At 40.9% G+C, this 14,758-nt stretch overlaps 1 protein-coding gene across 9 annotated transcripts in view; it reads left to right on the top strand.

Moving 5' to 3' along the window:
• Cep112 (centrosomal protein 112) overlaps positions 1-14,758 on the top strand; it is a 471,814-nt gene that overhangs the window by 354,270 nt on the left and 102,786 nt on the right. For all 9 annotated transcript variants that reach the window (XM_045157990.1, XM_045157993.1, XM_045157994.1 and 6 more), the window contains one exon: positions 12,789-12,851. In XM_045157990.1, the coding sequence (XP_045013925.1) occupies positions 12,789-12,851 (63 nt within the window). The remainder of the gene's footprint in view (positions 1-12,788; positions 12,852-14,758) is intronic.

Here is a 14,758-nt window from a genome sequence, read left to right as displayed (position 1 = left end):
TTAGGGGGAGGGGGTAGGACATGGACAGGCCAAACAGTGGTACCAACATGACTGTATTCACTGAGTACAAAACTAATAAAAAAATAAATAAATTTTTAAAAATCTGGCAATAGTAAAAGGTTTCTGAACACACAATAACCAAAAATTTAATTCAAAATCAACTTAATTACATTCACAATCAAACATGTACTGAGCCAAGGTATTTCTGGCCGAGTCCTCCTGTGATCCGCAGCCCAACTCCCTCCACCTCGGTTCTGAACAGCCAGTAATACAAGCTTTGAACTGCACAATGCATGTCACACAGTGCCGGTGACACTGCCTGAAAACCCTGGCTTGGCTTCAGTACAGTACTACTGTACGTCATAAACTTGTTATGAATGCACAATGTTCTTCTCTTATAGAAACATAATGGTTTAATTATGGAAAACAAAGATTTGTGGTATTTTTATTGTCATTCTTTAGCACGTATCAAACTAGTTTATCTTTGGATTGGATTGTGTTAGGATGTTTGGTTTCAAAAATAACTATTCTAATTGCTGACTTGAGTTTTATGAAAATAAAACATCATTAAATGACTTTTGTCTTGGGATTAGGACAGAATTTCCAACAACTTCTGAAATGAACTTAAGCATACTTGTAATATTTTGCTTGCTATATTTATGCAAGATATCATTATCAGCATTAATGATGGTAAAGTCGACCAACTCTAGAAAAAGTTGAGGATGCTCTACATCCTCCAGTATCAGATATTCAGCCAAGCTTTAATTCTTTATGTAAAAATAAATAAGCACATTCAACTCATTAGTATACAAATTTGCTTTGCCTTAAATAAATGGTAAAATCATAGGTATGCCAAATAATTGCTTTAAAGTAGCTTTTTATGATTTATTATCAGTAAATGTTTGATTTGGATATCTATATTATAATATCTACATACATATAAAAATTTCCTAGGCAGAAAAAAGTCATAAGTAAAAAAAAAAAGCTTAAGAAGCCCAGACTGGGGAGATGCCTCAGCAGTTAAAGGTACTTATTGGCAAAGCTTGCTGGTCAAGGTTCAATTTTCCAAGGCCCATATAAAGCAAGAAGCATACAGTAGTGCATCCACCTATAGTTTATTTACAGCAACAAGAGGCCCTGGCATGCCTCTTTCTCTCTCTCTCTCTCTCTCTCTCTCTCTCTCTCTCTGTGTGTGTGTGTGTGTGTTTCTGTCTTTCACTTACTCTCTCTCTCCCTCTCTTTTTCACTGCTTGCAAATAAATAAAAGCATATCCATCTAATTTTGCAAAGGCCCTGCTCTAAACAATGCATGGGTCAAAGGAGAGATCTCATGCAATATTTTTAAATATTTTAATCTAAATGAAAAAACACAACTTATCAAAATCTGTGTAGAACATGGACAACAGTGATGAGAGTAAAATATAGTACTACATGCACATTAGGAAAGATATAAAAATATCAGTAATCTATGGGCTGGAGAGATGGCTTAGCAGTTAAGCACTTGCCTGTGAAGCCTAAGGACCCTGGTTCAAGGCTCGAATCCCCAGGACCCACATTAGCCAGATGCACCAGGGGGCGCACATGTCTGGAGTTCATTTGCAGTGTCTGGAGGCCCTGGTGCACCCATTCTCTCTCTCTTCCTTTCTCTCTCTCTCCCTCTCTCTTGCTCTCACTCTCAAATAAATAAATAAAGGTAAAACAAAACAAAAAATATTTTTAAAAAAATCAGTAATCTAGGCTGTTATGTTAGGAAATCTTTTAGAAAAGGGAGAGAAAATTCAATACAAAGTAGTATTTAAAAAAGTGAAAAGTAAAAGGAAGGGGCTGGAATATAACCTGATTTTGACCCCATGGTATATGCCTGTATGCCTAGCACTTTGGATATGGAAGCAGGAGAATCAGAAATTTAAGAACATCCTCAGCTACCTAGTGAGTTTGAGGCAGGTTAGGCGACAGAGACTCTGTCTCAAAAGAGAAAAGTAAAGAAAAGAAGGAGAAGAAATCAGTGAAATTGAAAACTAGACATCAGAAAAATTAAGTGAAACCAAAAGCTGCTTCTTTGAAATGATTAATAAATATAATAAATTTTAGCCAGTCTAAGGAAAAAGAAAATACAAATTGCTAATATCAACAGTAAAAGATAGAATATCACTAATGAAACCAAGAACATTTAAATGATAAAAATGGGACACTATGGAAAAAATTTTAGCTTGTCTTTTCTACCTATTTCTGTGATACTTACTTTTGTTTTAACTCCATTGTGATCTGAAAACAGATACTCTATGGTTTGTATTCTTTAAACTTTTTTAAGATGTGTGTTATGCTCAGGAGTGTTGTATATTCTGGTCAATGTTCCATGTGAGCTTCCAAAGAATATATGTTACACTGTGCCCACAGATTTGATGACCTGGTGAAATGAACCAGTTCTTGAAAGACGTGATCCTTGTCTGCTAAAACGTATATAAAAAGAGCCAGGCCTGGGACACCAGCCTGTAATCTGTTACTTGGGATGCTGAGGTCTGCCTGAGCTATAGGGTGAGTTTAAGGCCAATTTAGGCAACTTAGTGAGATCTGGTCTCAAAATAAAAAATGGAGGACTGGAGAGATGGCTTAGCGGTTAAGCGCTTGCCTGTGAAGCCTAAGGACCCCGGTTCAAGGCTCGGTTCCCCAGGTCCCACATTAGCCAGATGCACAAGGGGGCGCACGTGTCTGGAGTTCGTTTGCAGAGGCTGGAAGCCCTGGCGCGCCCATTCTCTCTCTCTCCCTCTCTCTGTCTTTCTCTCTGTGTCTATCGCTCTCAAATAAATAAATAAAATTTAAAAAAAAATAAAAATAAAAAATGGAAAGGATGTTAGGTACATGTTTCAGTTGCAAGACACTGAAAAAGCAAGCTGTAACTGACCTGGGGGCCCCTCCCTGGCTAGCTGTCATAGTGGTGAAAGGAACTATATACAGGCTGCTGGGGAAGAAAGTCACCAACACTTGTACCCAGCAGTGGACCCTGTGAGCTATAAAACTGAGCAGGCAGGCAAGATGTGCCCATTGGTACAATAGCATGCATTACGATTATGGAGGTAGCCAACTGCTCTCTGATTGGTTTTGAGGCCCACTCCACAGGAGGGAATTTATGCCTGCTATGGAAAACCTAATCCAAAGCCTATGGCTGCAATGGTCATAGGCACTAGGAGAGAAGGCATTGCATTTGTTTGGTAAATGTATATGGTTGTTCCTATTGAATTGACCTGTAAGTATTTATGTTAATGTCCATGGATTAATGCCGCTTTCAACTTTGTTCAAACTGTTGTGGAAACCAAATCTCAAAGTGCTGAGAATAAGTGGCTATTGAGTGCTCAGTGCCAAATGAGGCATCTTTATCATGTCCGCAAAGGCTCAGAGAACAAAAGAGAGGACAGAAAGAATGTACGAGCAGAGGATGGAGAGGAGTGCTTTGGTACGTTGTCTTCCAGACATAAACTAGCTGTGTGTTCATGACTTCACAGCAGCTGTGGTTACCTGCACAAGACTTGCACAGTATTGGGCCCATCAACATTCCACAATGGAAAAGAAAATGTTACAAGATAGAAGAGAGTGGTACAAGTTAGAAAAAAAGAAGGGGTTCCATGGAAAGGTACATGAGAAGGGGGACAAGAGAAAGTAATAGGAAGGTATTATGATCAAAATATATTATATACATGCATGAAAACTGTCAAGGAAAATGTTTTTTAGAGGGTGGTATAACACTTGCATAACATGTATGCAATCCCCAGCACCAAAATAATAGGAAGTATCACACTGATATGGATTCAGTGGTGAATTCGACCAAGTATTTGGGAAGAAATTTTACTATTTTAAATTTTTATTTAGTTATTTGAGAGAGAGAAAGAGAAATTGGGCATGCCAGAGCCTTCAGCCATTGCAAACTAGATGCATGTGACACCTTGTGCATCTGGCTTACCTGGGTTCTGAGGAATCGAACCTGGGTCCTTTGGCTTTGCAGGAAAGCTCCTTCACCAATAGGCAATCTCTCCAGCCCTATACTAATTTCTCTACAATGTTTTTTTTTATTTTTTCTTTCTTTCCTTTTTGTGTTTTTTGGGTTGTTTTCCTCTTTGATGTAGGGTATTGCTCTAGCCTAGGCTGACCTAGAATTCACTCTGTAGTCTCAGGCTGGCCTTAAACTCATGACAACCTTCCTACCTCTTTCTCCCAAGTGCTAGGATTAAAGGAGTGTACAACCATACCTGGCTATAATCTTTTCAAAGAGATAGAAACAGAGAGATTATTTCCTAATTTATCCAACATTACCCTAATTTAGAAAACTAGAAAAAGACATTATTTTAATAAACTGTACAGTATTATTTCTCAGAAGCAGAAATCTTCAACATACAACAATAGTAAATCAAATACAATGACATACAAAAATGAACACCATGACCAAGTGAGATTTGTCCCAGGTTCTGTAGGACTGATCAACCTTTGAAATTAATATAATCCAGGTTAAAGAAAAAAATAGTTACATAATCATGTTAAGTGATAACAAAATCCAGCACCCATCTGTAAAAATAAAAAGTTCATCAAATTAAGACTATAAAGAAGCTTCCTCCACTTGATTTAAGAATACAATATACAAAAACTTTTTTAAAAAATATTTTTATTTGTGAAGAGAAAGAGGGAGAAAGAGAATAGATGTACCAGGGCCTCTGGTCATGCAACTTAAGATGCACTTTGCATATCTGGCTTTAAGTGTGTGCTGGAGAATCAAACGCAGGCTGCAGGCTTTGAAAGCAAGATCTTTAACTGCTAAGCCATTTCCCCTGCCCCCCAAAACTTTTTAGCTAATTTTTTACTTAAGAGTGATACTAGAAACTCTCCCTGTATAGTAAGGAACAAAGCTAAGGTGACTCCCCTCAATACTCCTTTCCAACATGATTGTGGTGGAAATCTTAGCTAGTGTAATAAGGTAGGAAAAAGAAATAAAAATTATATAGGACAGGAAGTAAGAAAAGGAAAGCTTAGTTTGAACATGATATAGTTGTCTATGTAAAGAATCCAAAAAAACTGACAAGCTTCTGGAACTAATAAGCAAATAGGCAAGGTTTCAGGGTGCATAGTTAATTAATATACAGAAGTCACATACTTTCCTGTGTACTGGAAATGGCAATGACTAGAAATTGAATTATAAACCATAGTATCATTTATATTCCCATTCTCTTAAATAAAATACTTAGGTATAAACATAAGAAAATATGTACTAGATTTATTTGAGCAAAATAATAGAACTGATGAAAGAAATCAAATAACATAATAAATTAAAGAAATAGTCTTCTTTGTATTATAGTCCTGATTTTCCTATTGTTCAATGTTCTAAAACAATTTCTCCCAGATATTGTCAAATTGTACAACTGTTTACTGTGCCAAATAAAATATAATCTGTTACTCCATCATGGCTAGAGGAAAGCTATTTTGCTTCACAAATTTATTAATGCTTCAAAATTATTTGGAGGTACAATACAAAAATTTTAAAGTTAAAAATATTTATAAATATTTTAGTTAAAGTATTTCTTACAAAAAGGCACTGGGTATTTTGTTGCTAGGATAGTGTGTGGTTTTTCTAGGCTATCTTCACAGGGTTTACGATATTTCAGACGGATACACACTAAGCTGTGATCAGTCCATCATAAACTCAGCTTCATGCTGCATTTCAGACTGTGGGAAGCGTCTCTGTCCTTTCATCCTAAACATAATGTTTATGCAGAAACTTCTATTTGAAGAGATTTACCTTAATAAGATCTGGTCTTACTATCGATGTGAATAATTTAGAGGAGAATCTTAGTTTTCTTAGGTTTCTTCAGGCCATGCTGCAGGATACTGTGTGAGAATCCTGTTTCTGTAGAAATGGAACCTACAAACCTATAAATATAGGGTTTTTTTTATTAATAGTTTTGTACTCAGTGATTACAGTCAAGTTAATACCATTGATAGCCTCCTCCTTGTCCTCCCCCCTCCACAGGGACCCTCCTTGTTGGGGTATATGAATAATGCACGGTGGGGTTAGCCATCAGTTATGGGTAGGAGGAAATGTCTCTGTGTATCATGACCCAACATGTGGCTCTGACATTCTTTCTGCCCCTCTTCTGCAAATTTCAATATAGGGCTTTTCTTGCTATCAAGAGAAGGTCTTGCTATGTAATCTAGGTAGCCTCAAACTCTCAAAACTTCTGCCTTAACTCCCTGCATGATGGGACTACAGACAGATGCTATCATGACCAACTTGAAGGCTGAGTTTGAAATAGCTAAGCCTAACTTAAGTTTTATATGGAAATGAAATGCATAGTGAGTACTATCCTGAGAATTTAAATATTCAAAAATTATTTTAAGGACATTTTTCATGGTAAATTAGATTTTATTTTCAGCCATACTTACCAAGAGCATTCTAGACTTACTTAAGTTCAGAAATGCAGGAAGCTGTAACTTAGATTCAAATAAATAGAAAAAACTCTTGAATTAATTTAAATTAATTTTAGTTTTTAAATTCCTCTTACTAGTCTCTAAAGTCCTGATGCTACTCCACTTAGCTAATAGCAAGTCCTAGGGGTATTAATAGAGCACAGATGGGTCTCACCAGAAATCCAACATTGGTAATTGCAAATGGGTCCTGATGATTTCTATGATCCTGATATGTAACACTGTGTTTCCCAGACCCTCTCTTTCACGCCTAGATGTCTATTTAGTGACTTTTTAACTTTCACATCCCCCAACAGTTTCTCCTTCTGTCCTTATGTCCATCTGATACATTTTCCCTATGATTTCATGGAAAAAATGAAAGCAACCTCTCACCATTGTTCTGAGGTTCAGTTTTGTAAGGGTCAGCTCCTCCCTGGATCCTACTCTGCATTAGTCTAATCTGGATGCCATCACAAAATGGCAAGCACTAGATCTTTCTTTTTTTTCTTCTTTCTTTTTTTTATGTGAGAGTAAGGGAGAGATAATTGGCATGCCAGGGCCTCCAGCCACTGTGGTTGAACTCCAGATGCATGCTCCACCTTGAATGCATATGTGATCTTGCCTGTTTGTGTCGCTGTGCATCTTGCATAGGACCTGGAGAGTCAAACTTGAGTCCTTAGGCTTCACAGGCAAGCCCCTTAACTGCTAAGCCATTTCTTCAGCCCTTTTTTTTCTTGTTTGTTCTTCTTCTTTTGTATGTGTGGTGTAGTGTATATTGAATGTATGTGATGTATGCATGTGTGTATGTACAGATGCACATGCCTAATGCACAAATGTGCAGGAGCCAGAGGAAAATGTCACATGTCATTGTTCTAGTGGTTTCCTTGAGATGAAGTCTCACTGAACCCATCTGCTGTTTTTGGTTAGACTGTTTCTCCAGTCTTTCCCCAGACACGTGACTGGAGTTAACTTTTTCTGTGGGGTTTGAGATTGGACTCAGATGGTCCCAGGCTCCTATGCTTGTGTCTTAGACAAGGACATTGTGTTCTTTCATAGTTCTGGAGTTTGGCCATCTAAGACCACAGTGACTTAAAGGTTGCTTTCTTGTTGAAGTGCCTATTGCTTGTTGTAGACTTGTTTACTCGTGTGTCCTTACACACCTTTCCCTGGGAAGGAGGAATGGGAATAGGGGGGAGAGAGAGTGGGATGAGGAATAGGATCTGGTATCTCTTCTTCCCTTATGATGACACTCATCCTGTTGGCTGACACCCACCCCTTAACCTCACATATGCACACCTGTTGGATTACACCCTACCCTATGGCCTCATTTAACCTGAATGACCTTATTAAAGGCTCTGTCTATAAATATCATCACATTGGGAGTTAAAGCTTTAAACTGTGAATAATTTGTGGGCACATGATTCATGCTATCACTTCTCTGCTTTATCCAGAGATATGGCTCCAGTGAGTCTCCAGCATTCTCTCTCTCTCTTTGTTGCTAGATCATTTGCATCCACCTAAAGATGGGCTATTATTCACTCACTTTACCATAAAAAACATCATCCCTCTTCATGCCCTCTTCCCCTACAACACTCCCGCATTTCTCTCCTTTTCTCCAAAACAGAATGAAGAACAATTTATTTTCTTGCTACTGTAGTGCTTTCTTTTCTTTTTCTTGGTACCCCTTCTAACCCTGCTTTTACCCCTTACACATGCCAAAGTTTGATTTAATTATATCACCTGTGACCACCATGCTGCCAATGCTATGTGAACGTTTCTTGGTCCTCACTGGGCACTACTTCTCCATAGCATTTGACACACTTTCCCCGCTTGTCTCTTTGGTTAGTGCTGCTGTCTGCTTTCTCCTCGTCTCCTGGTCTCCCAACACCAGCAGACCCAGGGCCGAGTATACTCAGGTGTCTTTCTGTTTTATACCCCATATACCATATATATATGTATATATAGAGAGGGAGGGGGGCATTGAAAGCTCACAGGGTAGCATGGTTGATACACCATATATATATATATATATATATATATATATATATATATATATATATATATATATATATATATATATGGGGGGGGAGAGGGGGGATTGAAAGCTCACGGGGTAGCATGGCTGACACACTAGGTACACACTGGAAACTTCTGCTCTTGGGCTCCTACACATCTTCCACAAACTCAACTCACTTTCCCAGATACTTAACTCACATGGAAGCCTAGCAAACGTTTCCAAGCTTAGTATGACCTTGCTTCAAATGAGGTGAAAGGCAAGCACCAACACTCTAAAGTTGTCCCCTGACCTCCACATGTGCATACCGGCATGTGCACACACACACACATACATACCCCGAAAGAAGGAAATGGGTGCAAAGTGATAAAGACCCTTGCCAGTAGCCTCTGGCCTTCACATGCAGGTGCATGCACATGAATATGCCTGCACGCACATAAACACACACACACACACACCTATACCTCATAGATACATACACATGCACAAAAACCACCATGGTCCTTGCAGTCACATGCGGTCCGGTGTGGGTTCGGCCCTTGTTGTCTCTCAACTCACTTAAGGGAGACGTTGCTAACTTGCACTGTGCCTCTTTGGTGCCACGCTTGCCTCTGGCTCAGGGCGCTGGCTGGCTCCCTCCCACAGTCTCTCCCAAGCTCTCTTCATCTTCTGCGGGTGTTTGCTCAAGCATTACCCAGGTAAGGAAGTCTTCTAGAGCTCCCATGCTTTTAAAATTACAAAACCCTCGACCTTCATCAGTTCTCATCTCTTTTCCCTGATTTATCTTCCTTTTTAGCAAGCATACCATCTAAAACTTAGTTTAAAAAGTTGTACTGGGGCTGGAGAGATGGCTTAGAGCTTAAGGTGCTTTCCTGTAAAGCTAAAGGACCTCAGTTCGATTCCCCAGGACCCACATAAGCCAGATGCACAAGGTGGTGCATGCATCTGGAGTTTGTTTGCAGTGGCATACCCATTCTCATTCTCTCTCTCTCTCTCCCTCTCCCTCTTTCAAATAAATAAAAATAAAAATATATAAAAAGTTGTACTGGTTACTCTATCAATTTCCACAGAAGTAAAGGATACTCTTGTCTGTTCTGTTTACTGCTACCATTCTAAAACAGACGAGTGAACTGGGTGTTTAGCATAAAGGCTCTTGCGTGGGTTGGTTTGGGCCAGCTAGCGCTAGTTTGCAGAGGAGCTGTAGCCAAGACATAGCCTTCCTGCACTGACCAGCATCTCTGAAAAGGAAATTAGTCTTTATGACACTGTAATTAAATTTTAGACTCTCTGGTGGGTAAATATTTTTAAAGCACTTAGAACAGTGCCTGGCATCTGGGAAGAGCTCTGTAAGTGTTTATTTTAAATCACCAAATACTTCATCAGGCATTCTGTGATAAGTAACACTGGCAGAATGTGAACCAAGACTAATAAACCTCGAGAGGTTCAGAATGGCCCTATTTCTGTAATGGAGAGTGGTTTTATTAATCATAGAGCTACAATTGAGTCTGACAGCTTCCTTGTCAAGTAGCAGTAGTCACATGATCTCACTATAGTGCAAGAAAAACAAAATTGGCCCATGCACTCAATGGGGTCACAGATGTAGAGGCCTGGGATAAAGCATAAAGAACTTGTCCACGAAACTCGTGGAAGTGAGGGGGTTTCTTCAAAAGAATGAGCTCAGGAGATTGCAAAGGAAATGGGCTGTAGGGCACCTGCTCCTTCTTCGGTGAATGTCTATAAATCAAGCACCCGGCAGGGTTTAGGAGCCACCTTGTAGGATCTCACAAGCCAGTGGAAGAGATAGGTTATCTGGCAGCTATCTCTTCAGACTTCATGCTATGATAGAGAAGCACCCAGAATTGGGGTCCTTTCCCTTCTCATCATGACACCCAAAGAAAGAAATTTTTTCTGTCCTCTAAACATAGTAGATAAAATTCATCTATCTTGAGAAAGTCCTATTAAAGCACAAGAAATAAAATTGAGATGCCAGGGCTAGAGATGTGGCTTGCTGGTGGAGTATTGGCCCAGCATACATGAAGCCCTGTGTAGATCTCCAGAACTACAAATGGGAAAAAAATTAAGCAAGGCATGAATGGTCGTTTTTAACTTTGAACATTAAAATAGCTGCAGAGGATTATTTTTTAATTGTAGTACCTGGAATGTCTCCAGATGAATGAAATCAAAACCTCGGAACGCATCCCAGTCATCAGCACTTCCAAACCAGAATTGTTGCACAACGACGGGAGGGGATCCCCAGGACGCGTGAGAGATCAACAGCAGTTTAGAACCTGAGGAAGACTGAACCCCAGATGGACTTGGCAGGACTGAGCATAGCACAGCAGGAAGTCTCTGGGAGAAAAGAGGTTGGAGATCCTACTAGAAGCAGCAGCAACTTTCCTGCTAGGATGTCCGGGCTTGGGGCTGGGAGAAAACTGGCGGACAAGGAGTAACCCGCTGATTCAGATTCCACAACAAGCTTATCTGAGGCTAGTCTACCCAGCCCTGGTTTGCGCTCTGAAGAAGTAGATGAGAGGGAACTTGGGTGCACTTGAGGGCAGGGTAAAGATGAGTTTGTGCAAGAATGGCTATTTTCATAAGGATTTCTTTCTTTCTTTCCTTGAGATAGAGTCTCGCTCTGTAACCCAGGATGTCCTGAATTCACTTTATAGACCAGGCTGGCCCTGAACTCATGTCAGTCCACCTGCCTCATATTTCCAAGTGCTGGTATTACTGTTGTGAGCCACCATACCTGGTTCCAGAGGGGCTATCCTCAGCACCCAGTGCCCTTTGAAAAACATGGTATCCATTTCTGGGCTGAAGGTGGTACACTAGAAATATAGCTCTGAGCAAAGGCCCAAGAAGAAAGACCAGAGGTAGATTGTGTGGGGGAGCCTAGGCTCCTGTCTCCCCTGTGGGGATATCCATCTGGCAACAAGCCCATACACATTGGAATGGCTTCTTTTTAGCATTAGAGGGCCTAAGAAAGGACAGCAAAGATGACCGACACTTGAGAGAAGTATCTAATAAAATAAAATACAAAAATCAAACCAGACCGGTTATATCAATAAAATAAGGAGAATGCAGGCAAATACCCTCCAGTGAGTAGAAAAAAATGACATATATGTGGATAGATACATAAGCAGGGGATCGTTGGCAGATGGATAGGTTATAGACACGAGATTAGTAACCTTGGGAGAACTTGGAATACACTGTGAGGCAATTTGCCATGTGTTCTGCTGACAGACTATGGGGTAAGGGAGATACTAGCTGCATTACTCCTAGCTGTCTGGTGCTGGCCAGGTGACTTAAAACATTTTGTGCCTGTTTCCTCACTTGTAAAAGTGAAGGGGTAATAATAATAGTGCTATTTCTGGAAATAAGAAAGAATTCTTTAAAATGATGAATACTCTTGTGGATGCTTATAATCTCACTAACTTGAGGAACTGTGAAGAAAACTCAAAATAAGAGGTCGAAAATAGAAGCCATGAAAAAAGACAAGAAACATGAGAGGTACAATAGTGGGGCGGGAGCAGATGGACAAACAGACAGAGGAAATCCTGGGAGTGACGACAAAAGCCTTTCCCAGAAATGAAGGACAGAAAGCCTGTGTGACTGATGGGGAAAGGACCCACATAGGTGACCTCTCTGAACAAGGGAGAGTGACCACCCCAAGCGCTCCCATGGGCAGAAAATGGGTGACACCCAAAGAGCTGGGGCTTGAGTGGCAGGGGGGTGGGCACGTTCTAAGCAATGTGGGCTGATTCTGGGAAGGATGCCACCCTAGTTCCAGGACGGAAAACTTTGATTTAGATATACTTGTCACATCAAAAGATGGCTCTTGAATGTTTAGCCGAGTGAGGGCTCAACTCTTTGCTCAGTGATCTCAACTCCTCACATCTGCCTTCGTCTGGAAGCGTCTATTTCTTTTATTTTAAACTAAGGTGGAAAAGTATTAAATTCGCCACCCTCTTTCTGGTCCTCCTCCAGTTCCCTGCCACCTCTGTCTTCCTTTTCCCTTCTGTTTCTTGTCTTTCCCTCCCTTTGCCTTTGAGCCTTCGCACTTCTGCTGTGTCTATTTCTGTCTCTCTCTCTTTTTCTTTCTATCTACAGAAGTCTTATGTTTGTCTAATAATTGGCAGGAGAGATTTTTTTTTTTTGCTTTTTCAGTGATGAATAGTTGGCGTCAGATCAAAGACAAGCCCTGTGGTTTTCTGGCCGCCCCAGAAGGGCGGTGCAGCTGGCAGACGTCCCAGCTGCCTGGTGATAGGCATGTGGAAGAGATACCAAGCTCCCAGGTCACTGTGTGTGTTCACGTACGTGTGTCTTTCAGGCCAGCAGCAGGCTGAAGCAGATCGAGAAGGAGTACACCCAGAAGCTTTCCAGATCTTCTCAGGTAGGCATGGGGAGAAGAGCCGAACCAGCACGCGGCAATGAAATCAGCACAGCCAAGCCTTCATGCTGCAGAGTTCTGTTTAATTCCCAGTTTTTCATGGATTCGTATATTTTGATGGGTATATAAATAAAATATGCTTTTAAAATTTAGATCTTAACTGAGAATCAAGAACAATTAGACATATTGAACCATTTGAACCAATACACGCACACACACGCACACCCTCCCCCCCCCCCCCCCCGAGATGTTGTAAAACCAGCCGGCACACTTGAACAAGCCCAGGCTGAAACACAGTTCAAAAGGAGCAGGAGACTCACACCCACATATGTGATGTGAGCAGGTTGATACCATCTGTGCTCTTTTACAATTCTCCATTGCACTGCACCGAAAAGCTATTTGACATTATTCAAAATGACAGTCAATGCGAAGTAAAATTATGAGCTCAACTAGTTTCCCCTTTTGGGAGATGAAGGAAAAAAATATGCCCTGGACTCCTCTCTTGTTTGCTGTGGACTGTAACAGTGTTGCTGTAAGAAAGAGCAGCAGCTGAGCGCTTGTCCTGCTGCACGAGAGCTCAGAGGACTGCTTTTCTGTTACGAGTTTGTCCAGCGGTGTCAGTTCGGGAGCCCACCTCTCCTCCGTTGCAGGAGTCACTCGAACATGGAAGTACTGCTTGCCCTCGTTCTGTAGAGGGAGAAAGCTGGCCATCTAGATCTAAGGATTCTAAAGTCAGCTTTGATTTTTTTATGACATGTAGTAGTAAATTGAAATCTATGTAGCATTGCATGAATTGCCACTTAATAGGAGTAACCACAGGACATAATGACAGCAATGCCCGACATAGGACACACCTTCATGACTTCATTCACAGCAACTGTGGGGTTAGCACTGTCGGCTGCATTTTCTCAGCTAAGAAAACTGAGACTTAAGGGCTAGGGAGGTAGCTCAGTAGTAGAGGACAGAAAGTGAGACTTGGAGAGATGAGATCATACGAAGTTAGCAAGTGACTAAGCCAGGACTCAGCCTGGACTGACTTCAAAGTGGGAATGTTGACCCTTGACACAGTTGCTCAGTCCGACGTCTTACCTTTCTAACACAGCACGACCGTGGCGCAGTTATCAGCAAATTTCTTTAAGTCTGTGGTTTATGCTAAAATCTGCATGTTATGTAATTCTCATCCCATTAGGAAAGCAAAGGCTTTGTCTAAGTTAAGAGTTATACATGTTTATAGAGATGATTATGGCTCTATTGCCATTATTCTAGCCCTTTCTGGAGGGGCAGCCATGGAGAAATGTCCTTCTTAATCCCCGGAAGATAATGCTTACAACCAAAAGAAGTCTTGTTACTTCTAAAATTAAAGTGCAAGCTGAAACAAGAAGCGCAGCTGGCGTACTGCTCATTTTGCTCTCGTTAGACGAGGCAGCAGCCCGACCGCGGGAGCGTGCTGACGGGAAGCCTGAGTGACGGGCGTGCGCACAAGCACGAGCCTGGAGTTCATCTAAAGGGATACGCAAAGAAGCTGGCTGAGATGACACGACAGCAAATTAAATGTCAGCTACTATGGCAGAGAGCCTAAGTTTGGAGTCCACAGACCTGGATTCAAACACCAACAGTCCTTCCACTTGTGTGACCTTAAGCCAGTTTACCTACCCTCCTCGGAATTTACTCTCCTCATGTGTCATATGGGAGACCTGTACTTACCTCATAAAATAGTTTTAACGATTAAGCAAAACAATGCCCAAAGCACACAGTGCCTTGTGTATACTAAAACATTTAAGAACTGCTAGCAGTTTTGGAAGCATGAAAATCACCATGGGGGGGGGGGGGAGAAATCAAAACAGATGATCTAGAAGGAAGGTAAAATTATTTCCTCAGACATCATGATGTTGAGTGTTCAACAACTGATC

The sequence above is a fragment of the Jaculus jaculus genome, chromosome 9 (assembly GCF_020740685.1).
Source record: "Jaculus jaculus isolate mJacJac1 chromosome 9, mJacJac1.mat.Y.cur, whole genome shotgun sequence".
Taxonomy (NCBI): Eukaryota; Metazoa; Chordata; class Mammalia; order Rodentia; family Dipodidae; genus Jaculus; species Jaculus jaculus.
The sequence above is the reverse complement of the archived record's forward strand: the minus strand, read 5'-3'. Positions and strand labels throughout refer to the sequence as shown.